The 27,531-nt window shown below is 39.7% G+C and overlaps 1 protein-coding gene across 10 annotated transcripts in view; it reads left to right on the top strand.

The window, feature by feature from the left end:
* FHIT (fragile histidine triad diadenosine triphosphatase) overlaps positions 1-27,531 on the top strand; it is a 561,200-nt gene that overhangs the window by 492,944 nt on the left and 40,725 nt on the right. For 7 of the 10 annotated variants that reach the window (XM_083796287.1, XM_083796281.1, XM_083796280.1 and 4 more), the window contains one exon: positions 11,229-11,839. The exons of the other annotated variants lie outside the window; for them this stretch is intronic. In XM_083796287.1, the coding sequence (XP_083652413.1) occupies positions 11,229-11,291 (63 nt within the window). In that variant the 3' untranslated portion in view covers positions 11,292-11,839. Of the gene's footprint in view, positions 1-11,228; positions 11,840-27,531 lie in introns of those variants that run through there. 10 annotated transcript variants of the gene reach the window in all.

Below are 27,531 nucleotides of genomic sequence, written 5' to 3'. Positions count from 1 at the left end.
ATTGCTGTTGCAATTCATTTAGCTGCCATAAAATGAAACAAAACAAACAGGAAAAAAAAAACAACTGCACACATCTTGAAAGAAAGTGTCATTTAGTGAATGTCTGTGGCTTCTGATGTCTGTGGGTAACTTGTTTCTATTGGGCTGGATAACCTGGCAACAAACTGCAGAGAGGGCTTGATCCTGTGATGATCAGAAGTAGCAGTTATATTGACTAGCAGTTTTGATATTTATAAAGCTAAGCAGATTTAAACCCAGATTGACATCAAAAGCGTTTTGTCCTCACAGGGCTGGTCTTGAGACTGTTTGGAGCAGGTCCTCCATCTCTGCAATCCATCTCAGGGCAGCAGAGATTGAAATCTCAGAGACCTCAAGAACCAGTAAGGACGCTCCTTGCTAACATCTGTGCATCTACAGAGAGTTTTCCTTAGGTTGAAGACGGTTCTAAAAATCTGGCTGAATGCCTCTCAGTTTCTTGGGTCAGACTTGTGTCTGTAGTGCTGGTATTTCTCCTCACCCTCCCACCTTGGAGTTGTGTACAAAACACAGGAGTGAGCTGGGGGCACTTGGCAAGTACCCACGGTGGCTCTATCAAGGCAGCACAGGTCAAAAGAGCCAAGATGCAGTTCCTCAACTTTAGCTCTCAGGCACAGTTTGCTGAGGTCCCTGGCTGGCAGGGCTTCTTCTCTGCTCAGGCTATTCGGTATCTATTTCATAGTAAAGGCTGGTTTTACCTAATTGTGAGTATGCTAGAAATGCTATTACCTCCCTTTTAATTTATTTGTTGTACAAAGAATTGAAAAATAAGCATTATTTCAGTACAAAACTGTAAGCTGCTAGATTTCTGTAATTTCTTGTCCATCACACATCCTCAACCTTATTCTTAGATACCTGACAAGGAAGTAATATCATGTGTGAAAGCAGTGCATCTTGCCAACAGTAAGGTAAACCATCATCAAAAATTGTTTATGTGCGCTTTTGCTTTTTCTCTGGCATCCAACATCAGCAGGGAGATTTTAATCTGAAGCAGAAAAAGCCTGAGCAGGGTGTTTGAAAACCAGGCTGTTGCACAGGTGAGTGAGAAGAACACTGAACTCAAACAAGGTTATAGATAAATATTGAGTTTTCTTCATTGCAACCTTGACAACCCACTTACAGCAGTTCACTGGCCTTTACTAATGGATATTTGGTAATGTCCTGTATCTGTAATAGCCATGACTTTATTTTTTAATGGATTTGAGGTTACTGTGGCTGAGAAGTCCATACATTGACTTCTTGCTAGTAGTGCTTAACATTTCTATGAAACTTTGCTGTGTTTCTTCATTTCTTTTTTATAGAAAAATTACAGCCACAACACTGCTGAAATTAGGATGTAATGCATTTTTTGTCCAAACATTTTCCATTCCTAAGAAAACCTTCTCATGGGAAAGGTGGACTTACTTTATTGTGGGCATGAGATATATAGCTTGGCCAGGATTCACAAAGAAACAAAAATGCCTTTGCGGAAATACTGTGGGTTTTATGAGTGCTTTTTTGCTTTTGTGGCAGGATGGCAGTTCTGTGTAGAGCGAGCTGAATGGTTGCCCGTATCTGTGTGGTATTATTTGTCTGCAAATGCCAGATTGTCTTGTCAGGAAATCAAACCCACACAATACACTTTCATTGCCAAGAATTATGTAAAGTTCTTTTTGGTTTGTTTTATTAATTTTTGTTTTCAGAAAAGGAGTTCTACTACTATCTTTGCTTTGCCAGGATCTCGTGCTTCCTCTTCTGTTCTGGCAGGACCAACCTAACTCTGTTTTGCCAAGAATAATGTATGTCTCTTCTGCCAGAAATCTGACAGCATTTCTTTCTTGAGAAGTCGTTATCTATGGGTTTTTATTTTTTTTTTTTTACAAGAGGTGGGAAATGATGGTGAATCTCAGGTGCCCAGAGCACAGATTGCGTCTGGATGTACTGCAGAGAACCTGCATGCCACACACCTTTTCATATAAAACTTTGGCTTGGTTTGGATAGCAATTCAGCCATGTGTTTGGTTGGTGTGGAAACACATGAATTAGTCCCATCAGAAACTGAATGATTTGACTTGCTTGAGACGGTGTTTGTTCCACTAAGAATTTTATTAGGGATTTGGTGTTCATTTCTTTGGTGTCTTTCCTCTTTAGGGTTAGCATTCTGGCATATTCCAAAGATAAGTACATCTTCTTTGCCACCAATCTTCAAAATATTCACTTTTCAAAATATAGCACTTCATTTTAGAAACTGGTGCTGGCTTTGCATAGCAGAGCATGTTGACTTTAAAAGGTAGGTAGCGTGTGTAATGGAAGATAAGGGGTTAAGGGAGAGTTGTTCGTTCTTGCTGTCATTACTGGGATGTGTGCCTGCACACCAAATGAATACCCCCAGTTGGAAAGATTGCAAATAGACTGGACTGGAGACATGGAAAGAAAACAAATTGATGGGAGCATTTTGTCAGGATGATGGACTGAAAAATACAGCAGGTACTTGCTGTCTTTCAACATATACGGTTGTGTGATGCAGCCTGGACTCTCCCAGCTGAGGGGCACGAGTGCCACTTGGCACTAGGCTCCCCCCTTGCTTGGGGTGGCTGCCTTCCTGGGCCAGCCCTACCAAAGGAATGTGATTTGCTATGAAAAATGTGTTGATCAGGCTTGACTTTGTGCCACCAGGCAGATTAGCAAATTGTTTCGTCTGCCTCCCGTTGCTTTATCCCAGCCAGCAACATCTAAGCCTTGATGATTTTGCAGGTCTTCATTAAAAATAGCTGTTTCTATATCTGATTACTGAGCCCCATCTGGGGAGAAACGATCCTTTCATCTGTGTATTATGAGGCCATATCTGAGCACTTTGATTCCATAACATAGTAAAACCAGACAAACTTGCTGTTCAATTGCTTTTCCAGCTCATCTCCAAGTTCTCTCTGAGCCCTGTCCCTGTCCCCAGCACATAATGGCTGGGGTTAGGGCTTTTTTTGTTTTTAATTGCTCTTTTACTGCTAAATGCAATTTTCATAATTGGTTACATAACTCCAGGGTTTTATTTTAGATTAATCTAACTTTGCAATCATTCTGCATATGTTGCTCTTAACATTTGCCTATTATTTGGATTAATTTCACTAATTTATCACCACTGTTTAGATATGCATTGTCTTTATAACACTTGCAACTGAATTAAAGCACACTGGTTGGGCTAAAGGCAAAGTTTGCTTCACTAAATCAAGCAGCTTTCTTTTCCTTCTCTGTTACTAGATATTTACATAGGATTTTTCCAGTGCACTCTGTTAGTCTGCTTTAAAAAATGGCAAATATTCTGGTAAATAAATTCAAATTATTTTAATTATAAAGTAAAAGTAATGGATAATGCTGGCTTTTTTTTTTTTAATTCTAAATTATTCCTCTGCATTTAAGCACCTAATTAGCATCCAACCTCTTTCACCAAAGGTTAGCTTTAAAATTTGTCTGTGGCAGTAGTAAAAGTACTGGAAGCGGGGATTAGCTCGTATTTCTAGTAGGTGTCTGGCCTATCCATCTCCTGAGTCTGAAGTCAAATGGTCGGGTAGGGATGACCCAAAAGCCCATGCAGTCTGTCCTCCTGAGCAAGGGCTGCGTCATCAGATGCCTTCTGTACCCACAGAGCAGATGTAGACATTTAACGGTGGCGCTGATCTTTCATCTTTGTGTTTTCCCACCGGTGCTTTGTACAGAGACCAAGCACGTTCGTAATACAGGAGTTATGGGCAAATGACTTGCTTAAAGGAAAATTTACTGCAAGAAAGGGCTTCCGCTGTAAACAGGCTGTACTTCCATAAGTACAAATGCAGCAAGAGAAACAGAAACATTGAAATATTTCACTGGATATATATTAAGGTTGTCTTTAGGGACGTGGTAACAGAAGCATCCTTCTGAATGCACATGAAGGGAACAGCACACAATTTATTGTTCAACAGCTCTGGCCAAACTCTTTTAAAATGAATACATGGATATATTTCTGGGATTCAGCATGTGAAAAGCCCTTGTGGGATAACTGTGTGGGCATGATATCACGTTAACATACAACAGATACTGAGACCAACCTTTTCTCATCTGAATAGCTTTTCCGTTGATGGTCCTGCTGCAAACAACAGAAATCTGAGTTAAGAGTTTCTCAGATATGCAGTAGAAAAGGTAGCTTGTATTTTCCATTGACTGTTAGTAGGGAAATAGGATTTACGTTGTTACAGAAGGATACAGGCTTGATTAATAAAGGGCAATTCACATTCTGGCTAAAATGAGGAACAGTCAGGGTGTTTTTCATAGCTGATCAATTCAGTACATGTAAAATGATCTTTTTAAGAAGAGATAAACTGATTCCCTTAGATTCCACTCTTCACTTAATTGCATGTAGTACACAGTGAATTTATTTTGCTATAGTGTTAACAGAGATTGCATATAGTTATTTTTCTTCCAACATGTGGTGCTTTGATGATTTCTCACAAATTACAATTTTTAATCTTAAATTGAAAATGTGTCCAGAAATTTAACTAGGCCCAAGCTTGCACTGTCGAAAATAAAGAAAAGGATTGCAGCTCTCATAAACCCTTACCCGTGAGTAATTATCTTGTTATGTTAAAGTGGTTCTCCTGAATATTAAAATAATTAGGACCAACAATCTCAGCAATACTTTCCTCAGATGTTGTAATTGGCAGGGGGTGTTAACTAATTAAATGTATTTATATTGCTGGCTGGCTAAAGAAAAGGATGAAGCACTTATAATTGCAGAAATTTAGCAAGACCACATATTTACTACAGAGAATAAACATATAGCTTATAGTATTGGTGATGGGCTAATAGCCAGGGACAGTAATCCCAACACTTCCTATGGGCATTTCTCATTGCTCGAGGGGAACTGGAACAAGGGGCTTTGGCAGAGGGAATTTCGGATGTAGGTAGGAGGGGGCTGTCTCTCCCCTCGCAGTGAGTGGAGCGACTCCATGACGGCAGCTGTAGCTTCAGGTCCTGCAGGACAAACCCTGACACTGCTGGGGTTCAAAGGGGAAAGGCCAACGGGTCTGTGCAAACCTGCAAGGGGTGCGCTCGTGGTCGAGGTGAACTGGGAGCCAGTTAAGGCAGCCAGCCAGCCCCAAATCTGTTTTTACCGGTACGGGGCTAAAAACCAGCCTTGCATGCTGGTTCCCCGAGTATCACTCTCACCCCAGCACAGCACAGGAGGCTTGGAGCCAGGGGCAGCATGTCCAGCATCGTTCTGCATCTCATCCCCCAGAGAGCCGCCAGCATCTCGGAAAGCTCTGTGCTTGTGGCTACTTGCTCTTATTTCAAAGGTGGTGGTTTTTTTTTTTTCTTTTTTTTTTAGTTCATAGGAAAGACTTTAAAAAAATCAGTATAAAACTGGCTATTGTCTGACCTCTGAAGTAATCAATTTTGGATTCAGCCCTCTCTAGCAGTTTGACATTTCAGGGTCAGCAGAACAACTTTCTGACAGATTGAAAAGCTGTGTTTCTGGGCCCGGGGTAGATTAGAGTAAAACTGGGCCAAATAAAATGAGGCTTCAAAGTGTCTCACTTTTATTTCTCTGCTATTGAAAAAGACAGTGAGGGCTAGTTTTAGGGAGCATGGATGATAGAAACCTTGCCTCCTTCCCCCATCTCCCCTTCCTAAGAGTTTCTTCCCTCTTCTTTTGGAGAAATCTCAAGCATGGCTGGAGCAAGCCAACACAGAGTGGATCAACCCCTCAGCTCCGCTCTGAAGCATCCCAAAAACTGCACAGGAAAGGCCGTGCTCAGGGATGGGAGGGACATGAAAGCAGGGGGACACGTCCCCTAGCCCCAGCCCTTTGCTTCCTCCTCTCCTCCTCCGGCTTCTTCCCTTCTCTCTCCCCTCCACTCCAGCTTTGTTCTTTCTCCGGCCATTTCTTCTTGTTTTCCCTGCCATCCCTCAGCCCATGCTCTCATGACAGCACGAAACAACTGCAGTCGTTTTCCCAGCAAGTAGGAGCCCATTAGCTGCCTCAGACAAAACCCGTCTCCCCTGCTTGCTCCCTGTTTTTAGCCTCCTCATAAATGAAAACTCAGTTCACTAGAAGGGACATATGTTTACAATCCCACAGCTGGTAGGTACATGTGTACCGGGAGAGGGTGCCAAGGTTATGTAGACACATGTCACTTTTATCCCAGAATCCCATTTGGCGCCTGGGAACATCTTCATGCCGTAACGCTGTGGAGGTCATTACTACACCCTGTAATCCTCCACAAAGGTTTTCCGTTTTCATTTATACACAGTAATAAAATACACATCTCAGCATCAGGCATTAGGATTAGTACTGACAAGGCTTAAGCTGAAATGTTTTAAGGATGCATTTCCGATGTGAATAGAATAGCTAGCACGCAGTGCGCAATTATGCTGGCTTCACAGAGGGAAGGAGTTATGCTTCAGCACTGTTAACATCACAGTGACATCAACAGAATAAATGGAGTTTTATTTAAAATAAAGATTTAATTAATTTTCCATTGTAGTACTAATCTGGTATCGTTAATTTATCTTGTGTTTCTAATGTTGATAACCCACTAGATGTATAAAGGGAGATGTCCATTCTAATTTCAGGGTCTCTTCTTCACTTTTTTTAAAAAAGTTGAGATTCTGGCAATGGTGCTTGATGGCTCTGGACAGAGCTGCCTGGGAGCAGAGTGGGTGCATGGGAGAGACCCCTGCCCTAAGCCTGCCTTTCTTTCCTGATGCGGCAAAGCTTTTAGCCCTGTGCTTGTCTCACTGCTTCGGTATGTTCCTAAATACGTGTGAGCATGAGCATGAGCCTTGCTCACTTGGTCCCAGTGTGTTTACAGCCTGGCATTGCTTGCTAGATGGTATTAAGCCCCAAGGAAGCTCACAGCCCCCCGAGGCACAGGCTGTGCCACTGCAGCCTCCTTCCCGTCTTGCTCCCCCCCTAAACATCCCTGCCCGATTTTAAACCTGCACAGCAATAACATGTAGGGGGAGTGCTGGCTCCTCCAAAATCCCATCACGCACCCTCGTCCTCAGCATCAGGAGGCTTTACACCTCTCCTCCCACTCCATGTAGCCATGGAGGAACAGGCAGGCTTGCAACAAAGCAAAGGCCTGGTGCAAAATGAATGAAAACGAGCAGCTTTGGTATGCGCCATGATATTTTTGTAAGTTTTTGTTGTTGTTGTTTTTTGTTTGTTTGTTTGTTTTTTCTTTTGGGGGGCAGCAGTTACTCAGAGCAGGGGAGCCTGGCACAAGCGTGGTCAGTAGGTTATATATTTATTTTTAGTTTCTTTCCATTCTGCACTGCAATAAGCACAACTGGAGCCCAGCGGGTTCAGGCTGCTTTTACATTGCTAGACTTACAGTTGCTGGCATACTGGAGATATGAAGAATCAAGAAGCAATTTCGTATATTGCTGTTGCCTCTGCTGGCAGTTTCCTGCCCTTCAAGATATTTGTTGTGATAGGAGGGAACCTCCCTCTCTAAAGGAAATGTGTTTAAAAAGCCCAAGCAGCTGAAGAAATGCTGTAGCTCAGCGTGCTTGTCTGAGTTTTTGTGTATATGTTGTTAATTTCTGTCTGCTTTTCTAACTCATATTTATTTTATTAATTACAGCTTTTACTATTTCTGTATTTTAGCAGAAATATAAAAAAAATCACTCTGGTTATAACAAGGAAAACAGATATGGCCCAAGGAAAGTATGTGGTCATTACATCCATCTATTCTTTCCTGCATTTTCTGGGGTGAAAAGGAGCAGTTTGCTGCCTTGCAGGATGGGGATATTTTGACAGGAAGGAATTTTTCATCCCTCAAAAAAGAAATTAAAATGCCCAAAAGTGAATACTTTAATTCACCAGGGCTTTGTTCGGTGAGCCCAAGAACGCTTAGACGTCATTCCTTTGCTTAAAGAAACTCATGTAGTTAAGAGCTATGGTGCCAACGGGCGTGCCTGCCCGTGTGACGTGGTGATGCTGGGGGCTCTTAGCAGGAGCTGCTTGGAATATACCGGAATATCTGGTGGGCTGTGGCTGTCGGATGGACAGCCCTGGCTCAGGGGTGCACAAAGGACACTTGAGCTCCTCCCTTCGGCACTCTCATACTGAGCACGTCCTGATGAGACCCTGCAGCCGCGTCAGGCTGTACCGTAATGGCAGTCGTGTTCTGCAGCTGCATAATGCCTTTTACAAAGCGCCAGACAACAGTGTGATATTTCATAAGTGATAGAAATTCAGGCACTGAGAGGCCAAAGTGGTTTTCAGACAATGTTGTCTGAAGTCAGACACCTAAATGGTCCAAAGACTCGTTGCGGTTGGTTGATCAGGTCTCTCGGTACCTTTATTTAGCTGTTTAGCCTGGTTTCCAGCAGAGCATCAATAGTGTTATTACAGTGTAATGTAATTATTAGATATTACACTGTTGCTTGTTTGCAGTAGGGCAGCTCCCCCAGGCCCTGGAGCGGACGAGGATGTTGGTGGCCATACCAAAAGGCCGGCAGCGGAGGCAGCCTGGCTCAGGGAGACACTGGCTGTGTCCTGTCCCCTGTCAGCACAGCTGCTGCCCCGTGCATTTCTCTCATGCTCTTTCCCATTTGAAGGATCAGACACGATGTCCTTCTGTGTCATTTCTGTAGCTAAGGGTGTGGGGACAACCTGTGACTCCAGACTGAGCTTCTGAGCCCACAGGTGTGGCATCTCATAGGAGCTGCCAGCAAGTTGCGTCCTGCTGCTTTCCCCAGGTTAAATCTGTGGGGATTTCAGGGGGTTGTTTCTCCAAGGACCAAGTGCCCAGACCACAGAGCCTCTGTGTTCTTGAGAGCTTCCTATGTAAGCCCAAGCACAGGAGCAGAGAGCTGTCAATCGTGTGTACTTCTGAAATTTGAGAATCAAGAAGGACATTATCATTGCAATCCATACTAGTGTCCTGTGTGTCAGCTTGTGGTACAAAGGAAATCTGAGAAAAATATTGTGTGGCAGATCCCTAGCAGAATGAATATTTTCCTGTTATACGAACTTTTCATGATGAAATGGTCTCATCTCTGTGGAAAAATCTTTGTATTGCCCCAGCTGTTGTCAATAACTTTTATGCATTGACTGCTTTTTCCACTAGACAATATTTACACTTCTCCACTCACCCGATTGATCTTCATTTTTGCAGGGAATTTTTTGGGGGTAAAATATAACCACTTTTTTTTTAAAAAGGTAAACATCCCGGAATTACACTCGAGGGAAGATATATAGTGTAGGCTTAGTGACAACTTAATAGCTTGTAGTATATCAGATGTCTTCTATGCTGCCATCTTCTTGGGAAAAGAATTTCTATACAATGTATAAACCTATGCACATAGAAAACTATATACACTCCCTCATTTTTTCTCTCAGGTGTAAGCATTTTTGGCACTGGCAGGATGTATGTAGTGCCCTACGGGAGCAGCACTGTTCCTCTTCTGCAGGAAATGGAAGAAAACATTAATTCTATTTCTTAGAAATTCGCAACAAGCCTGAAGATTAACTGTCTTTTCACTGAATAGTGTTTACTCATTTCATAGGAAATGCATTATTTTGTTGATTTAGTTTCTATTTGGTATGCTAGAGAAATCAAATTTCCATACAGAAAAGTATACACAAAGGATATGACCTTTTAAGTTTAGCAGAGGAAATAACTGAGTGCAATGTAATTAATATGCCATATAAATGCCAACAGCAACATTAATGCACCATAAAACTAGAACAGTTAAAATGATATAGTCTGGAAATGAAAAAGTTAAGTTTCTCTTAGCTTCATTAATTTGCTCACATTGTATTTCTGTGAAAGAAGCAACAATCTTCTCATCTAAACCCAGAGAATAGATATGCAGGCAGAATACGCCTTTTTGTTAGCAGGAAGCTGGGTCTTGCTTAAGGCTTGACTAAACTCCTAAGAGGTGTTAACTATACTTCTGCCATAGTACAATTTTTTTCAGAGCTTATACCCTTAAGATTTTTCCTAAAACCTTATGAATGTCTCAGATCCAAAGCCTGTCCACACTTGTAGATAGGTCAGCAGCATTCTCTAAAATATTCACATTGCTATAGTTATACCATTACGCTGTAGCAACTTCTAGTCTCAGTATTTTTTCTGAAGCAGTCTTCTCATGCAGAGAAAGTCAGTATCCTGGTTGTAGTCCAGTCTTCTTACGTAGGCAAGGTCTTTGCATGGGATAAATGTTTTCTAAGGTTCAGATGACAGCTTGCACTTAACTTTAACAAATAGGTCTCCGGGGGAAAAGTGTGGGGTTTAATGCCCTTTTTATTGTTCTGGAACTCAAAAAATAACCACCAAATTCATGCCTAAAAAAAAAAAAAAATTGAAAAAAATGAAAAAAAGAGAGACAAAGCTTTAGCTTAAATAAGAAGGGATCTATTCTTCTCTCTGTATGTGCACAACTCCTGTTAATACTAAAATGTTAATGATAGTTATGCGTTCACATCAAAGGCAGACCAGAACCTTTCATCTCAGTTAAATCTTATTCAAATAATTAATGAAAATAGTTGTCTAGGAAAAAAAAAAAAAAAAGATATTAAGAAATTCCTTTGTAGAGCATCGCAAACTTTGCAGCCCCTAGGGAGCAGCTCCTAGAATTGAGGACACCAACAAATCACGTTTAAGTGGGTCTGTCCCTGCTTTCCACCAGCCTTGACTGCATTACATCTTATAAAAAATAAAGAAAGAAAAAAGAAAAAAAAAAAAGAAACATGTTATTGGCATTGCAATAGATAATCCAACCAAAATCAAATCAAAAATCCCTGACAAGGCCTATGTTATGAAAATAATCATAAATCTTATGCTGTGGTAGCTTTGTGCCGGCATTAAGCATTCTGGTCAGGCCTGTAGTTGACATAAAAAAAAGGGGGAAAAAAAGTCATTTCAAGTTCGCAAATCAAGTCTGCAGCTGTCGTTGTCTTCTGTGCACTGCTGCAGCGGTCCAGCAAAGCAAGCTGCTGGCTGGCCCCTCACTTCAGGGCACGGATACAAACCTGGAACAAGTCCCTTGGTTTCCTTGAGGCAGAGGGGGATAAGTGCAGTCCGGAGCATTTATTAGGTGGTATTAGAGTCAGGTTTTGTTTCTGATGCCTTTTGGATTTCCTACAGAGGCTGAAGTGGCCCGCTGAAACCCCTGCATCTGCGTAATGCATTGGTTTCTGCTATAAAGTTGCTTTTCCCTTTCCCTGAGGTTGCTGCACAAGAGAAATGGAGGTGGAAGCCTGCAGCGTGGAGCAGCATCCCAGTGAGGTGATGCGCCAGGCTCCTGCACGGTTGAGCAGCATCCCCATTGCTCACGCGTAACATGTCAGCCTAAAACCCCAAGAAAAGCCATCTTCATGGGCGGCAGGACTGCAGGCCAGTTGAGGAAGTGCTTGGAGGCTGGTCCTGCCAGAAAGAGTGGCCTGCTCCTAACAGCTCTGACTGTACCTACACAAATTCTGCCTTTATTTTAATTTTGCTTTGTCTTGCGTGGCACCCAGTCCAAAAGAAACTCCTGGGGCTTAGCCTAAGTATTGGCAGGAAAAGAAACAGAGCCATGGAGGGGCAGAGCACAGCTGTGCAGAAGCCCATGATTGTTTCCTGCAAATAGTTTTCAGCATAACTCCTTTACACACGTTACGCATTTGTGCCCCTCTGTGGAAGAAAGGTGGCAGGAAACACCTCACTGTTTGTTACTGCATCAGCCACGAGCGGCAGAAGAGACAAAGGAGTTGTGTGGGTCACAGGAGATGGAGGCGAGAAGGAATCAACTTCTACCCTCATTGCATCGACTTTCCTGGTTACCTGCTTTGTGTTTCCTTTTCATAGACAATGTCACTACTGGAGCATAGTACCCAGGGAGGCAGCGGTTTGGTACTTTGGCGTGAATTTATCTCACGGATCCCTACCACTTGCAACCCTAGCTCCTTCAGATCTGTGACTTCCACCAAAAAGACCTTGGAAGTTGAGGGCAGTAATATATTTTAGAACTTTAGAGATCAGAAAGTTTTTTTATACATAGATGTGCACCATAGAAGTGCCTATAAATAGATATTAAAACTTGCAATTTATAGCCTATCATTTCATGGCCTTTCAAGGCTAGAAATAAAGCCATATTCCACTGGGAAAATGAGATTTGTAGTTTTCCATGGCTTAAAGCTCCTGTTACTAAACCTGATGGGCTGCAAGATATTGGACAAGATATCTGTCACTGGTCTGGAATGTATATAATATATATAAGTGTATATAAATTAAGAGAAAATGATGAAGTTTCTAGCAGTAAATGAACAAATTAGGAGATTGCAAGATAACTTGGTAGTGCCGGGAGGAGATACTCCCAGTGAAAGTAATTTTTTTCTTCAGTAATGATAACTTAACAAAGGCAATTAATCCACTACCCCAGCGAACGAAGTCAATGGCACAGTAACCTCCTAATAGTGCTCTGAGGTAAAATGAGCTCCGTTAATGCACTTCTGAAATCATTTTGAAGTTGCAGTAAGTCCCACGGCAGCGGTGAAGGCGACCTGCCCGCAGGACCTTGCTGCGAGGTCTGCTCTCTCTGCGGTTGCTGGAGTATGGCTTGGGATGCGCTCGCTGCCATGCCAAGCTCTCATGCTTCTTTTGGGAAGGAGCAGCCAGCGTGACTGCAAAGATAAAGATTAATTAACAAAATGAAGGGCAAATAAGCAAGGGACTCAGTTTTCTCCCAATACTTACTTCTCATTTATTCCTCTCAAAGTGTTTCATTGGGCTGGGTGATGTCTTATACCACAAATCTGTTCAAGGTGAGTAAGTGCCTTGCTTGACAGCAAGGACCTGGCTTGCACTGATTGCAGGGAGAGGAATGCTTGGCCATGTCACTAGAATTAGATGCCTGAAATCTGATGTCTCACTCACTGTCCTCACACCTCCATACTGGCCTGGCTCTGATTTTTACATGGAAGTGACCAGGATGCTTAGACACAATTTCCCTTGTGAAAGGTTGGGTCTTGAAAGCGTGAAGTACGTGAGCAAGGTATGGCTCAATTGCCAGAAGTTTAAATAAATAATTTAAATAACTTATTCAATATAAAAAAATAAATGCCCAGCAAAAGTTAATATTCATTGCTTGTGTTGATGGTATCCCTCTGTCAGCATTACATATTTATTAAAACAATTTGGAGGTGTAAATTAGAATCAGTCATACAGGTGTGTCTGTTGTGTAACCCTTAATTTGAATCTTCAAGCTGTTTCCATCCCTTCAAATTCATTTTAAAAAATGTATGATTTTCTCACCATCTAAGGTTACCAAGAATTAATCTAAAATAGTTTAAAATATAACTATTCTGTCCCAAACCAGGATTGCAAGTGAGATTCTTTAGCTAAAGAACAGTTTCTGATCTGATTATTTATTTGCTGAGACAGCAGTTGCACAAGTGTCAAGCTCACTGTAACTTCATGAGATATAACAGCTTTTCAAAAAATATTGTTGCTAATTAAAAAAAAAGACTGTGGAGAGAGATGTAAATTTTAACTACAGAATAAATGAAAATTACTCTGTTGTTATTAGGACACACAACAAAGATATGGAATTGCAGAAGAAACCAGAAATATTTTTGATGTAATTAATGTTGAAATGCAGCATCCATTAAAATCTGCCTTCCCTTTTCTTCCTAGCAATTCACTGCTTTCTATAAACAAAACCTCATCTCGGGCATATTGCGTTTATTATGTTTGAGTTCAGTACAGAATTGATTTTTTTTTTTAATTTTTTTTTTGGATGTAGGGAAATTTCAGTGAAACCTATTCAAGCAAACCGCTTCAGCAAAATCCACATGACTTCCCTGGGAAGGCAGACTAAACAGATTGAGAGTCTCCAGCTGGAAAAGACTAGGATCTCAAAAAAGGGATGAAAGACAGAGATCTCTGAGATCATATGATAATGTGGAGAGGGTTACTAGTAGATAGTTATTTGCTGCTCCAGAAAGAACTGGAGGGGACACGTAGTGCAGTTTTGAAGCAATAACTTTGAGACAAACAACAGAAATAGAGGATGCATAATTAAACTGTGGAGGTTGGAAGCAGCCTTGTAGCCATGCTGGGTCTCCTGCCATTTGGAAACAGAGGTGGTGGAAGGCTGTGACTGGTGTAGGTGAGGTCTCACGTTTCTTGTCCCATGGAGAAACAGCACTGAGTGACTTTGGCAGAGCCCAAGGGCATTCGTTCTGGGGTTGCACCATCTGTCAGGTCTGGGGGATGGGAAGATGTGTCCCACTGAATTACAGACTGAGGCTCAAGTTAATGTGTGCTGCTTTAGGATTCTTTTATAGCAGAGACTTGGTGAGTGAGCTTGAGTGCAAAATCCCTGACCTTGGATAATGAGTGCTGTCTAGCAAGCATGGGGTTAAATTTGGGGAGAAAAAAAAAGCAACAGAAGCACTTTTCCTTAATAACCTCCATTAAGTCTGGGAGAGGAAGCAAAGCAATCTCCCAGAGAGGAACCTTTTGAGTCAGACATTTGTCAACACTGGCAAGGATGGACTCACTCTTTCTTCAAGAAATGTCCCTAGCTGAGTTTTAACCAGAAGCCAGTTCCCGCACTGCTGTACGCCCTAACACTGCTGGCCTGGGCGGCGTTGGCATAGCTGGGCCTTTTGATCAGTACAGCTGCTACAGGAGGCTCTAATGAATGACAGAGGCACAACAGATACCCTTCCCTGATTGGTTCAAAGTGCAAGAGACCTGTGAGGGTAGGTTTTTAATTGAAATATTAAATTGAAAAGTTTGCAAATTATGGGCACATTTTCCGTTTCTGACCTCTTAGGTTAGGGTACCGGGTCTGGGACTGCCTCATTAACTGTAATAGCTCAGCTTGTAGGAGCTCCGTATTGTTTGATGAGAGACAGATCACATCTTCCTTGTAATTTAGGAAGAGACATGTACATTGTTTTTACATGAGGGCTGAGGTTCTCTAGCGTTGGACTGCATCTGAATTTACTCTAACACTGTAGCGCAGCAAGGAGACAGGCCTGCTCACTGGGTATTTGGTAGCTCAGGGCTTCAGAAGGTTTACATATGAAGCTGCACACCATGAATGAAGGTAGATATTGATAAAGGGACATATATGTTTGCAAATTTCCTAGCAAAACTTGCAAATTAAAACATGTTTTTATATATAATGAAGGCTGGCGGTTTTCTCTAGCTTGGATAGTGTAAATCGCTCTTTCTCCTCATAATTTGCATGGAAATTCTGATTGCTTTGAGTTAGCGGTTACTGTTACTTTTTTTTTTCCCTGAAGCTGGACTTCTCCTGTCAAAGAGAATTTAGTTTAGAAATCTCCATCCTCACACACTATCAGTGCAGTTCATCTCTTCATTTACGGATGTACTTCTGGGTGTACACGTACATATTCCTCAGGAGAGGAACACAGAGTGTTTTTTATTAGGGTGTTTTTTTTGTTTTTTGTTTGTTTGCTTGTTTTTTTGTATAATTCTCACATCTTCGATAGAAAATCAAGCTCTAAAGAGATGAAATGTACTTTTAAACTGGGAGAGCAGTATCTAGAAACCTTCCATAGTCATGTCTCTTCAAAATTGCTGGAAAAAAAAATGTACTGAAGGCAGAAGATGAAAAATGAATCTCTGAAATTGCAGCAGTACCAGCACCAGGTGAAGCGGGTCTGAGAGAGAAAAGCTCTTACAGTTCACAGAGAAGGACTTTGTACTGAAAGTATAACTCATAAGTCCAAGGAAATGTCTTAGATGTAGAAAGGGGGAGGGGGGAAAACAAAAACAAAACAAAAAAAACAGAAACAAACACACACAAAAACAAAAAACATTTTTGTGAGAGAAGCTACTTCCAAAGGTGGCAAACCCTCCTGACTGACTGCAAAGACAAAACCCAGAAAACTGGCCTGAGTCTCTCAGAACTACAGTCCTGCCTGGAGAAGGACCTGGGCCAGATGACAAAACACAAAACTGCAGAATGGGATCCAGGACTCTGGCCTGGCTGCTGGGACACAAGATGAGACCCAGGTACATCAGCCAGCTGAGCCATTAACATTAGAGACTGCTTAACATCACCATTATCACAGCTTAGGGGTTTCATTCCCAGTAGCTGGCAGTGTGACAGAGCATGGCAGCATCAGCTGTGCTCATTCAAAACACCATTGCAGGGCTTCATCCTTTCCAGGCGTCTCCAGGGCCCTGCTGGTCCCTTTGAGTTGCAGTAGCTGGTCTGCAGTGTGTGTGGCTGGAGGTGCTGAGGATGGGGCAGTGCGATGCTGAGTTACACGTGTGCCTACACACCTGTACACTACACCCTTGCTCGAGTTTCTAGCCGTAAGATCAGGCCCATTCTCAACTTTTCTTAGTAACCTCTCCTTTTTTGTTTGTTTGTTTGTTTTTCCAAAATGTAATATTTGTGCACTATTATGTAAATTAAAGCCCTCTCTGTCCCCAAAGAAAACTCAAACCTGAATAAGGACCAATTAGAAATATGTGAGATGCAAATAAAGGAGCTCCATTGCAAGCAGCCAAATGGATGGCATTTCTTGTTGGTCAAGAAGCAAAGACGGAACATATGACTATTGGGTTAATGATATTTGTGAAGGCAAAGGAAGTAACATACATAACACTTTTCAGTGTTTAGCTCAGTCACTTTTTCTCATTGTCATTATTTCCTCGATGTCATTCAACCTAGGGTCTTGCTTCTGATTCCACTGTGATACACTGTTTTGCCCCAGAATATTCCCTTGCTGCTAGCACCTGAATTTGTTGAAATCTCTCTCTGTGTTCTTTCCTGTTCGTTGCTTACAAGAAAAATAACAACAAAATCTCAAGTATGCATGGTGGTTGGGACATAGAAACTCCCCAAACAAAAAACAAACTTTCATGTTGTGCCAAGAGCTGAAAAGACATACAATAAATTTACAAGTTCTAATCAACTTATTTACACTTTACAGATATTACTAAAGACTAATTAAGGTCTGATGTTAGCTGAGCAGCTTAATAACTTAAATTATTAACATTTCTGTTGAAATGCATAGTTTATATACATATGGAAAAAGTAATGTCTGCTGCAATTTAAATTTTACCTTCACTGTGTCTGTATGCTTTGTTGCATACACATTTTAAAAAGGAGCTTTGAAAACTATGATTAATCGGTGGTCCTGCATTAAACTTTTTTTCCAATCTCATGTTTTTGCAAAAGGTTAATAAACAATATGAATCTCAGGAGAGCCAGAGAATCACACAAGGCGCAATACAATATCACCATCCCAGAGAGACAGATTAGGATTTATAAACTCAACAACTGCAAATATAAGAGTGAAAGGAATTAATATTCAATGTGGAAGGTGTATGCCAAAACAGAGCAGAAGGTGTAAAGCCTGCAACATATAAATCATGTTTGTCTCAGTGGATAAATCTCATTCAAAGAATCCCCAAATGCTGGATGTTCTAACCAGCTTTGCTGCAATATTGTATGTAAATAGGTGGTGGGAAGTGTGATGGAAATGGTGTCAGATCAAGCTACAACTCTAGTAGTAGGAAAAGTAGGCTTAGAGAGAAAAAGAAAAAAAAAATAGAAAAAGAAAAATAAATTATTTCACTGGTTGAGGAAAGTACAATGAAACCGATGATAGCAGAAGCTATCATTTTCAGTGCTTTGCAACTGAATTCCTGAAAATTTTGATGAATTTCAGGATCCTCATTAGCTGAGAACTGGACTGTAAAATATACGTTGGCAATTTCATCACCGTGTGCCAGACCCCTGTAGTTAGCTACAGTGTCTGACATACCCAAGTTTGCATCCTCACACAGTGTTGTTACACAATACTCCCATCAGATTGTCCATCACTGTCATCAATTTCATATAAATTTCACTAGGAGGTCAGCACCTGAGATGGCCTTAAGTATGGGACCGATTTATAGAGAACATGCTCTGTGTGTGCATACACATGCATTCCTTCTGATGCAGGCTTGCTAGTAGGAGAGCAGCTAAAGAAGGTAATTTTTTAATCCCCTTTTTAAAAAACATCAGAGAGAACAGACATTTATTTTTGTTTTGTGGTTTGGTTTTATTACATCAAAGAGATTATCCCTTGCAACGCAGATGTACTTTGAATGGATTCTTGGAAATGCTGTAAAGTTTGGGGATTCAGAAACAACCAGATTCTGAAAACTAAGTAGAAAACATAAGATTTGTAGGCTTGATTGTTAATTGGGCTTCTTCAAGGACTGGATGTTCTGTCTTTTTAGCTAAAAGTCAGCAAAGCCATGTTATTATTCCATCTACAAAACTACACGTGGATATTTAAAATCTTTAATTGTTTTTAGCTTTGTCAAGAAGGGCATCCAAACCATGCTAAGAAATAACACTGGTTTCAGGCTAACATATATTTGCTATTAAAAGGCTCTATTCCAATAGAAATAACATATTTTATTGAAAATAACTATTTTTAAAAGTACACAGTGAAGATTTTGAAGATGGAAGCTGTTAGGTTTCCCGCTGATAGTCTAAATATTGCGACATTCATTGACCTTATGCTCCCTAATATTTTTCCGATGCACTTGAATAATCTGTCACAACAAAACTAATACAGGTACTGAACTCATTCTTTAATCTTGTTTTTAAGGCACTAATATAAGAGGCTGAATCTTCAAAAGTACTGATTATAAAGCACTTTCATTGCCTTATAGAAACCACACCAAGCATCTAAACGAATCTGTCTGGAGGTACAGTCATGGAATTTTCAAAACCATGCAGAGCATCTATGTAGAGGAATTTTTGGAGCTCACAAACAACATTCTAGGGTCCATTCTTGTTAGTGAGAAGTTAAGATCTATAGGCCAGTTCCCTCAGACTCTCTTGCTCAAAAAAAAAAAAAAAAAAGTAGCTCCCTGCTTATTTCCCTTTTTTTTTTTTTTAACTGTGTCTGTGTATAAACCTGTGTGATGGAAATTCATTGCTAGATTTACACAGCTAAAACCCACCACTTTAACAATTTAACACTTGCAATACTTACTCAAGAACACAAACTGGAATAGCCTGACTCCTGAGAAGAAATAAAATTAAGCATGGATATGAAAATGAACAGGATCACACCTGGAATGAAATTAATGAATTTAAAATCAAATTATTTTCCCTATGCCCTGACCTCCCTTCAGTCTGGAATTCAAATTTATTTTATTTTTTTATTTTTTATATGCTACTTAGCCTGCTAGTGGTTGCAAAAGTGTACACAGTGAACAGCATTTAGAGAGATGTTGTAGGGAACTAAAACTAGTCTTTTGGGAATTTACACCATAGTCTTCACTTTGCAGTACACATGGATACCAGCTTCATTACCCGTTAAGTAGGAGAAGGAAGTAGAGATCTTATTTCAAGCTTTATCAGGACACCTGAGGATGTATTTTCAACCAAACTCAGCAAGACTTCCATCTTGCAGTAATTCAGGGTTTTCTCTTTCCGAGGATCCCAATGTGGCAAGTGACATTATAAATGACAGCAGTTTCTCTGTATCTCCACTTTGTAAATGCATTAATTATAGTGGGAACTATGTGCTTTCTCATTACAATTATTTAGTAGTAACAATAAAGGATGAGATGAAGGTATTAGCTGTACTATTCTGTGAAATACAGAAACAAATTTTCTCTCTCAAGAAGATACCATCCAAGCACACTGCATACACTCTGGTTTAAATAAGCAAACTGCCCATGTCAGTCCACCTCACTGAATCAGAAAATGCATTTCAAGCAAATAAAATGTCACTCTGGTTTCCAGCAAATCTTGAGAGGTAAGATTTTATTTAGCTGTAAATTTACTGAAGAAAGATTCCTTTAATATTTTATGACTCTAGTGGATTAAACCTTGTATAAATCAACAAATTAGCAGTCACACTATATTTACGTTCAGAAGAGGGCTAGAGAAGGTGAAGGCGAAATTACTCCTTCCTGGCAAGTTGACCAAACTGAAAAGCTAAATTGAATGACTTCGGCATGCTTAGAGCAATGCAGAAGTGAGGTGAGGATGATAAATAATACACACTGACTGCAGTTAAGTCAGGTGCAAAGTAGGAGGACTTTTATTATTCTTTGAAGTTTTCTTTTTCTCCCCCTTTGGTGTGGATCAAAGACTTCTCAGTTTTGGGGGGTCCTTTAGGAACTCATAGAATTTGTAAGACAGTGACCTTCATACAAATATTTCTGCCCTGGAATAAATATACCTATAGTCAAATTTTCAAATATTGCTTATGATACTGGCCAAAGAAGAAGAATCCATATCTTTCAAATATTTGAAGGCACATTGTCTTCTTATATATACTCTTTTCTTTTGTTTAAATTAATAATTTAAATAAGACAAGAAGTACAGATAGATGAAACCAGGTGCTCCAAGTGTGGAGTGGGCTTTGGAGACTGATCTGAAACAGAAGCAAATGGTCTTCAGCATCTTGCGAGTACGTTGAATGATTTTATTGTACTTTCTATCCACCAATTTAGTTTCCTTCTAAGCAGCAAAGTGTTGTGATGGCAGAGGGGGTGGCTTTGTGGCCAGACAGAGAGGAACAAATGCCCTCCAGAAAAATACTGCTGCCACATTCCACCCTTCTGTTATAAACATAGTATGAACCTGCACATCTGAGTCTGTTGCCAATTTGTTTTTTTGAGATCCAAAATCAGAACGGCACCTTTGGGAGAGAAAACCTGAGAATGAGGTGTGCTTACAACACATGAAAACATCTGAAATGCTTTTAAAAATTCAAGCCTTAAGGCAACTGGTTTTCTGAAAACAGAGTATCCTACAGTTGGTAGTTTAGAAAATTAATGCAAAAACACCATCTGCTAAACTTCAGATGTATGAATACTATTTGGTCTATAGAGAGTACAGACTGTACAGGAAACTATTGATCCCCCATCTGCTTCAAAATGATCTTTTAAGAATTTCTCTCACTGAATCAAGTACTACATTAGTAACATAACATTATATGGAGCACAGCATCCCAGTTGCTCTTAGAGATGCAGTAAGTAGAAACGTACTGCTATCATCCTTCAGCCACCATAACAGAAAAATGCTTTTGGCTTTATGCATGTTTATTTCCTGTGTAGCCAAGAAAACATGATATAAATCTCAATTAAATGGCCTTGTCTGCAGATATCATGGGTTTGGATGCGTGCATGCTCAGATATTCCTGGGGGTAGACCATACCTTGCAGAGGGGTATCCTTTGTATCTTCTGTCTCCTAATTAATAATTAGATAATATCCAGATGGTCAACCATGAGGAAATCTGTTTTCTGTTAGTGTAGTTTATGCAGTTCTTGTCCCTGAGTTCAATGGGGCTGAGATCTATACTCTGAGCTTTCAGTTCAAGACAAATACTTCAGCTTGTGCCAATGGACTTGAGCACGGACTGAAGGCACTGCCTCCCTGAGCACAGCATGCATTCCTTCAAAACCCCTTCAGATCTTCTTGATGCAATGGGACCCAGGACCTTGACACCTTCTTTATGAGCAAATTCTACCATATTTCTAGACAATTTTCACTGATCCATTCTTGGGTATCCATTAGATTTGTTTTCTGAAAAGGAGAAGAAAATAAGTCTTTTATACCTCTTTGTAACAGAGTGGATATAATTAGGCATATCAAAGAATAGTCAGTCTAAAATAAGCACAAATCATTTGCAGAAACACACTCCCCCCCACTGCCCCTCCTCCTCCCCCCAAAGAATGGCGTGTGTGTGTGTGTGTAACTTTCACAGGGTAAACAGATGCTTAAATTGTGTAACTGTATGAATGCTATTTTATTGTTGTACCAAAAGATATGTGGTTTTAAAAATGGTAGGATTTGCTGTTGTTCTACTTCCCCTGAAATAAGAAGATACATGCAGAAGTAAAAATATGGGATTTTCAGCAAAACTCCAGGTTAATTCTTATTTTGGAATTCCAAGATTTCAGCTCTGAATGCTGGCTCAGCTTACCAGTGATGCCAGCATAAAACCAGAACTCTGGCTTTCCAGCCTTTCGTCCTGCATCCTCTTGTGAGTCCTAATTTCTTAGGGACAGCATGCAGCCTTATCTAGAAGCATTAAATTAAAAATACTCAAAGGACGTTATGTCTCTGTGGACCAGATAAGGATTCCAGCAAGTGTTAGGCAGGCTGTCAGTAACCTGTGAACCTTAACTCAGGAAATGGTGATGCAGAATTATCAGTCATTTATTGCAAGATTCACAGCCCCTTTTGCAGATCAAATTGGCTACACTCCACACTGAGTTCCATTTACAAATTAAAGGTTAATATGTTAGTGTTACCAGTGATATATTTGCTCAATCAGTGAACCAATTGTTATACAGCCCCACAGCTTCAAAAAACAATTATCACCGTGACTTGCAATCATCTCTAAAGCTTTCTTTTGTTGTGTTTAGAACCATGCCTAATGCATAATACTCATGTCTGTAGTATACGTATAATAACTATTAATCACTTTTAGACTATTGTAACTAACACAAGGAGCCTTGTTCAAGAAATTTTTTATAATAGTTCAGTAAGTTACATACTGCAAAATTTTGTGCATTGTATTCCATCTTCCAAAATTTATGGCATACAGATCCCAGCTGTTGCACTGGCATATTTCTCCTTACAGTCCTTCAAGGGTTGAGCCATGCTTTCTAAAAGAACATTACATCTTTACCCCCCCTACTTGTCTTTGCACCTAATCAGCTTGGCCCAGGATCATCCCACCTGATTTTAAGCACCCTGACTGTTGTAGTTGGGGTGCAGTTGCCCATGCCTGTGGAGGAGAGGGGAGTTGCCCATGCCTGTGGAGATGAGGATGAGAGGGATGCTCCAGTGCCCACTCTTCCTCTGTAGGGAGCAAGAGGAAAAATTTTGTCCAATTGTTGTGTTGCCAAATGTCAAGTGGAAGATCCCAGATCTGGATGATGTTAAGAGAGTGGAAAATCAAGATATGCAGGTACAGTTACAGCAAAGTGAGTGGAAAGAGCCTTGGAAGTTTTATTACCTCCCAGATATCTTTGTGTTGTCTGGTGCTTACCTAAGAGATTTGCTTCTCCATTAATGAAAAACAAACAAAAAAAAAATCACGACTTGAAGCTATCCATTTGAACAGGTGTAAATAGTAAATAAAAGGCCCGAAGTACTGCACCACATGAAAGTGTTAAAGTGAATAAGGTTGATGGTTCCACTTAATCAGAAACTGTGAGAAACTAAATGTTGTGAAATGCTTATAAGCCTAGGGACTGGGGTGCTCAAAGACAATTACCAACTAAACATTTCATTAATGAAATAATGATTAATTATAACTACTAATTAAAATTCAGGATTATGGTGTTGGTTTTAAGTATTAACAGGAGTAATGATATTACCATTTTTAATGAAATTCCAGTAAATTATAATACAACATAAAAAAATAGGTACAGGCTACAGTAAGATTAAGAGTTATTGTTAAGCCCAGAGGCATAGAATTTTCCCAGCTGGTGAACTTAAGTTAAGTAAGTTTAATGCACTATAATTTAATTACTAATCATAGTTTTTCTTCACAGTGGGAATTGATATCAGGTTTATATTTTACAAGAACAAAAGGCACAATTTGAATACCTGCTCTGTGATGGGTGATGGCATTGTGCTACAGGCTACAAATAAAACAATATTTGGCAGACTGCTGCATAACATTTGGATTTAGATATATTACAGTATGATTTAAATATTATTTAATTAATGATTATTGGATTAGAAATTAAGTAGGCCCTGTAGATTTTGTAATACAATTTTAATGCAGCCTTTGTGAAGAGCACACTCAAAACAATTTTGTATATATATTAAATATATCTTCCTTGAATAATTCATACATGGGCATATTAGTAAATGTCAGATTCCCACAAGAAGATGGAATTTGACCTACATTAATAAAGCTATTTAGGATTCATTAATTGTAGACAGATTTCTTAAACTATTTGCTATTATTCACCTTTTCATGCATAATGCAATATGTTGGCTTAAATACAATTCCTAATTTACATAGTGTTGGCTGTGTTGTCCTTCTTGATATTCACTATTTGACTTCTCCTAACCTGGCTGACTTATAGGTCCTCTTACTAATTTGCTGTCTTGTGAAGTTCTCAAATGTCAAGGTCAATCAGAAGTTGTGTCACAGTTGGTTGTACCTGAGCAATGAATGAAACTTCACTTTTTCTTGAGTTTTATGGAGCATTTAAGAAGTATTTAATGGAACTATTCTAATGAGATACCTGACTCATGTTTCACTTGATGGCAATGCATTCTCATATTTACATCACTGATGGACAAAGACAGATCCTACAACAGGAGATTTGGTTCAGTTGCATGTGAATATAGGGAATATTAACAAATCTGAAGAATTTGGCTAATGCTGAATAATGTATTTGTACTTCTTCAGAATGATATATGGAAGCCACGTATATGCTAAGTATACGTAGGTTCAGAGAGAATTTGCCTTGAAGGATAAAAAGCTTTTTATTGTTATTTATATTTATAATTAGCTCTTTGTGTTCCAAAGAGATAAAGCATCTGAGACAGTGAGCAAATCAGCACAAAACAAGCCTGAGGATATACAAGTAGATACACAAATGGCTCTGTAGGCTATGCACAAAGCCAATCTAGTGAAAGGGTCGATGTGGTGGCAGCCCAATAACATTAAAATCTGATCATTAAACTAGTCATTTGCGGTGGTTTAATACCCAGTAGGCATGGTGGTGCTTAGCTGCCCATCGGGTGTTAAAACACCACATCATTAGTTCTCCTGGCAGTTTTCAGTGTGCTCAGGCAGCAGACAGACTTACAGATGAGCCATTTTCTAAATGAAGTTTGATATGATGTTGCTGTGGGACCAGCAATGTTGTAAGTTGCTACCCTAAATGAATGGTGATGTGAAAGCTCCAGGTATACTCTGGAAGACAGTTTTTTGAGGAATGATGCTTCCTTCTTGTGTTTGGAAAGTAATCAGGTCTTCCTGAGAGCAACAGGCGTTCAATCAAAGCCATGTACGTTTGTGTTGGAATGCTAGAGTTAGATCCTATCCCAGGAGATGACAACCAGACCTCAGTTTCACCATTACTGCTTTTCTGTTTCTTCTATTCTTATTTTTACATGTTTGTATCCAAGGTAAAATCAAATCAACAAACTAATTGTTGATGCAATTTCAGCAGGCAATTAATTTGAGGTAAACTTAGTACATTGCCAGCTTTTCCTACTGATGGTGTGCAAATACAGTCACAGTCCCATTTTGCTGTTTCAAAGTGACACAGAAACTGAGTTTATCTGTTATCATAATAAAATATCCCCCATGTTGTTTCAATGCATAAAATAAGTGGATAGGTGGCAAAGGAAGCCTAGTTTTGCAAACTAGACTCCTAGGTTTTGTAATTAGTCTAAAGCAAAGATGAAGCTTGACAGTCTTGCTCTTATATTGCTCTCTGGGGTACAAGTGCCTGTGTAGCTTTCAGAGAAGAGATGAAAATCAGCCAATACCTGGAATACTAATCCGTTATCTGTACACTTCTGAATGGGAAAATTGTGCCTTGTGGCAGACTCAGAAACACGTTGGTTTCAAATTTCTCCTTTGCTTAGTGGCTACGTACAGCAGCCACCAGATTGCCCAGTACCTCAGTAGTTTCTCCTCACATCAGCATTTTTGCATGGCAAAATTTCACAACAGCATGGAGCACTACCAATATATGTGACATTAAGTATCAGCTCATTGGTATTCTTTTTCCAACCCAAGAGTCGTGGTCGGGCCACACACTCTGGGTGGAATCTTTCAGGCAGAAGAGCTTTGCCTGAGGAAAATAGCAAATAACGGTGACATCCATTTGTCCTCGCTGAGCTGAAATATTCTATTAACAATAGCAATTGGGTGGTATACGCAGAAATGTTTGGCAGGGTAAATAAATACAAAAGGATCTTATTAATTCCTAGAATGGGAAACTTACAATATGCGCTAATTGCAAAAAACTTCTAATTACCCATAATTTTCTTCTTCAAAGTATGTTGAAGAGTGTAGCATTTGTAGTGTTGTTGACCTTTTCAGTGTACTTTCAGGAGAAACCCTTATAAAAGAGGTGTAAAATTCATCTGAGAGCAATTAATTTGAACAATTAGAGGAATATAATCTGATTAACATGTATGTACATACCAGAACCTAAATGGACTTTAATATAACAGCTCAGACTTCAATTTGTAATGAGAATTCATTATACAGACAACTAAGAGAATGCATGAATAGGACTTGCCTCACACAAGACAGGCTCAGTGGTAGTCCAGCTGTAAATGGAGAATGTGTATGAATTGTCATATGAATTGTCAACTATTTGAATCTTTTTATCTGATAAAAGTAAACCAATATACTTTCATAAGCCCAAAGTCTCATCAATGCTTTTAAAGCACATACCCTAACCCTTAAATATTTGTTTAAAAATACCAAATTTCTGTCTCATTTTACAATTTCCAGGGAGAGGAAACTATTCTATGGCCTCCATGAATTAAGTCTGCTACAGTCATCACTTTAGAAACAGGGTAAGAGCTAGCTAAGCCTCTTGCTGCTGGTCCTGAGCCTTTGTCTCACAATATTATTAACCACAAAGCAAGGAGCACACCAAAACTGGAATACTGCATCATTCATGTGATGCATTTCACTTTAGAGACTCAGATCCAATCTACAGGCATCATCTCCCATTGCCCTGTTGCTCTTAGGTATAAATTTTGCTTTCAAATTAAAGGACAGGAAGAAGGATATGAGATAAAAATTGCATAAAGGTATAAATAAAGAGTGGAGGCTCTTGTGAATCTGTTTTTCTTTTGCATTAATGTCCAGGAAATTTTTTTCTATTACTGCTAACTGAATCAAAGACTAAGACTGGATGAGGGTTTTTTTTTGTTTGCTTGTTTTTTTCTGATACAGGTGGTCCAAAAGCACGATTAACATATATATATATTAGTTTTAACTCAAGTATGATGCTTCTAGACTTTTAGGAAGAATTAATCTTTAGGTATTAGATATTCCTTTTATATTATATTTTTAATCTTTTCTGACCACTACTCCACTTATTTTTAATTTTACTTCACTAGTTGTCAGTTTCTGTAAAGTGTGATCATTCTCAAAATTGGGTATAAATGTTGATATGAACCTAATGTGATTTCAAACTTGTCAGTCGAAATCAGTGCACCTTGATCTTCCCCTTTGTGAGTGCCTGATGCTCCAGTTTATCAGATTCTTTATTTTGTAAGTTACTGAAGCATAGCTCCAATAAATAAGCCTACCTTAAAATCTGTGCCACTCAAAATATTTTTCGCAGTTTTATGCAAAGACATACATTGTTTTTATGCAGCTGTCTCTTTCTGAACTAATTTTATTGCTGTACATCAAGTTTTAAAGACCATCTCATGTGAAACTTTGCCAATTCTTTAATGGGCTTAAAGTGCTAAGTATTCTTATTTATTTCTCAGTATTTACTTATGGGCACTGTAATGACAAGCAAATGT

This window comes from Anser anser (assembly GCF_964211835.1).
Source record: "Anser anser genome assembly, chromosome: 12".
Classification (NCBI taxonomy): Eukaryota; Metazoa; Chordata; class Aves; order Anseriformes; family Anatidae; genus Anser; species Anser anser.
This window is presented reverse-complemented; position numbering and strand designations above follow the sequence as displayed.